At 62.2% G+C, this 2,193-nt stretch overlaps 1 protein-coding gene across 1 annotated transcript; it reads left to right on the plus strand.

Moving 5' to 3' along the window:
- Positions 1-51: 51 nt before the first annotated feature.
- EMIHUDRAFT_471710 (hypothetical protein) lies at positions 52-1,852 on the plus strand. The gene is made up of 11 exons (XM_005775839.1): positions 52-168; positions 243-619; positions 690-761; positions 805-830; positions 874-899; positions 943-968; positions 1,012-1,037; positions 1,150-1,175; positions 1,288-1,415; positions 1,496-1,716; positions 1,739-1,852. Exons 2-10 carry the CDS (start codon positions 395-397, stop codon positions 1,691-1,693), a joined length of 753 nt encoding a protein of 250 aa, XP_005775896.1. The 5' UTR covers positions 52-168; positions 243-394; the 3' UTR covers positions 1,694-1,716; positions 1,739-1,852.
- Positions 1,853-2,193: the final 341 nt, after the last annotated feature.

Here is a 2,193-nt window from a genome sequence, read left to right on the forward strand (position 1 = left end):
CAAGGAGTCCCTCTCCATATCTCCATATATCTCCCCATATCTCCCCCCCGCAGGTCAACAAGGAGTCGCTCTCGAAGCACTACATCGGGCTGCACAACGAGAGCACGTTCAAGAAGACGGCAAAGGCGGGCGCGTTCGTCTGCTTCAAGCCCGCCACCGGCTGGGGAGGCGACTTCTTCCTCGCGGACGGCGAGGCACTCTTCTGCGTGGAACTCTCCAGGAGCCTTCCAGGAACCTTCTAGGCGAGTTCTTCATCGCGGACGGCGAGGCAATCTTCCGCGATCTCGACCCCGAGGTGCTCCGCGAGATCGTGAGGCGGAAGGTCCGCATCTCGGTGTCGAATCTCGACTTCGATTTGCTCGACAAGCTGCCGCCGCCGCAAAAGGAGGCGGCGATGCGCAAGCTCGAGCAGATGGTTGCGGACGGCGTCGCGCCAAAGTTCGACATGGACCTGGAGATGCTCTGGGGGACGGACGGGCGCGCGATGCGGCTGCAGGCCGTGCAGAACGCGCAGTCTCCGGTCAACCGCCACCCCGCCACCGGCCGGCCGGCGTGGTTCTGCAACCTGCACAACCAGGCGCGCTTCCTGCGCGAGCGGAGGCCGTGCGGCACGCCCGAGGTATGCATGGCCGACCTCCACTTTGGCGACCCTTCTAGCACCCTCTGGGAGCCTTCCTGGAACCTTCTAGGTTGGCATGACCGACATCTACTTTGGCGACCTCTCGCTCATCCCCGGCGGGATGCTGCAGCACATCAACGAGGTGTCGGAGAAGAGACGCTGTTCACACCTGCAGCTGTGAACAGGCGGGATGCTGCAGCACATCAACGAGGTGTCGGAGAAGAGACGCTGTTCACACCTGCAGCTGTGAACAGGCGAGATGCTGCAGCACATCAACGAGGTGTCGGAGAAGAGACGCTGTTCACACCTGCAGCTGTGAACAGGCGAGATGCTGCAGCACATCAACGAGGTGTCGGAGAAGAGACGCTGTTCACACCTGCAGCTGTGAACAGGCGAGATGCTGCAGCACATCAACGAGGTGTCGGAGAAGAGACGCTGTTCACACCTGCAGCTGTGAACAGGCGAGATGTTGCAGCACATCAACGAGGTGTCGGAGAAGAGACGCTGTTCACACCTGCAGCTGTGAACAGGCGAGATGCTGCAGCACATCAACGAGGTGTCGGAGAAGAGACGCTGTTCACACCTGCAGCTGTGAACAGGCGGGATGCTGCAGCACATCAACGAGGTGTCGGAGAAGAGACGCTGTTCACACCTGCAGCTGTGAACAGGCGAGATGCTGCAGCACATCAACGAGGTGTCCGAGAAGAACATCGTCACCGTGCCGATGCAGCCCGGCGAGGTGCTGCTCTGCGACAACTACCGCGTGCTGCACGGGCGTGACATCTTCGACGGCGACCTCCCCACACCTCCCCACACCTCCCCACACCTTCCCCATACCTCCTCATACCTCCCCATATCTCCCCGAGAGTAGGCGACCGTCTGCACGCCGTCTCCTGGTTCGGCGACGAGAAGCTGGAGGACGACAGCGGCCAACAAGCCGGGCGACCTGCTCAACGTCGTGCTCAACTCGGCCTTCTGAGGGGGGCGCAGCCAGCTAGTGGGGGGGCGGTACGCCAAACGCCATGCACATGCAGCATGGGCTCGAGGCCGAGCGTGGAACAGTGTTCTCGGTGAAACACTTGAGTCACTGAGTTTCTCTATCTGTTTCACCGTGAGAGCGGCCGCTAGATAGCGAGTGACGGGCGCTGAGATGGACGGCCGGGCTGGTGGACCTCCCTTCGTTGTGACAGCACACGGACGATTAGAGTCGATACACGCACACGCACAAATTATACACACACGGCACAGTCCACAGCGCCCCCGCGCCGTGACTGTGGCGCGGGCCGTGGCGGTGGCTGCCACCTGCCACCTGCCACGCCCGCCACGCGAGCCGCCGCGCCGCCACCGGGCTCCGGTGGTGGGGAGTCCAGGCTACCTCACACCGCATCGGTCGCCCTCGTGGCGCAGCCACAGCAGCCTCTCTTCCGTGGCACTAAGAGCTCGGACCGAACCCCGCCCAAGCGAAGACCGTCAGAATTGGAGGCTCAGCACACGAACGGCACCAAGTGGTTTGCGGGCCAATTCAATTTGATGTACGACTGCTGAGTGACGATCGCCCGGGCCGAGATCACGGT

The sequence above is a fragment of the Emiliania huxleyi genome (genome assembly GCF_000372725.1).
Source record: "Emiliania huxleyi CCMP1516 unplaced genomic scaffold EMIHUscaffold_2914, whole genome shotgun sequence".
NCBI classification, from domain to species: Eukaryota; Haptophyta; order Isochrysidales; family Noelaerhabdaceae; genus Emiliania; species Emiliania huxleyi.

Bases quoted from the DNA above. Each gene is read 5' to 3' on its own strand.
- EMIHUDRAFT_471710 (XM_005775839.1), top strand. From the start codon at position 395: ATGCGCAAGCTCGAGCAGATGGTTGCGGACGGCGTCGCGCCAAAGTTC. The intron at 762-804 runs GTGTCGGAGAAG...AGCTGTGAACAG, and splicing joins TGCTGCAGCACATCAACGAG to GCGGGATGCTGCAGCACATC. The intron at 900-942 runs GTGTCGGAGAAG...AGCTGTGAACAG, and splicing joins TGCTGCAGCACATCAACGAG to GCGAGATGCTGCAGCACATC.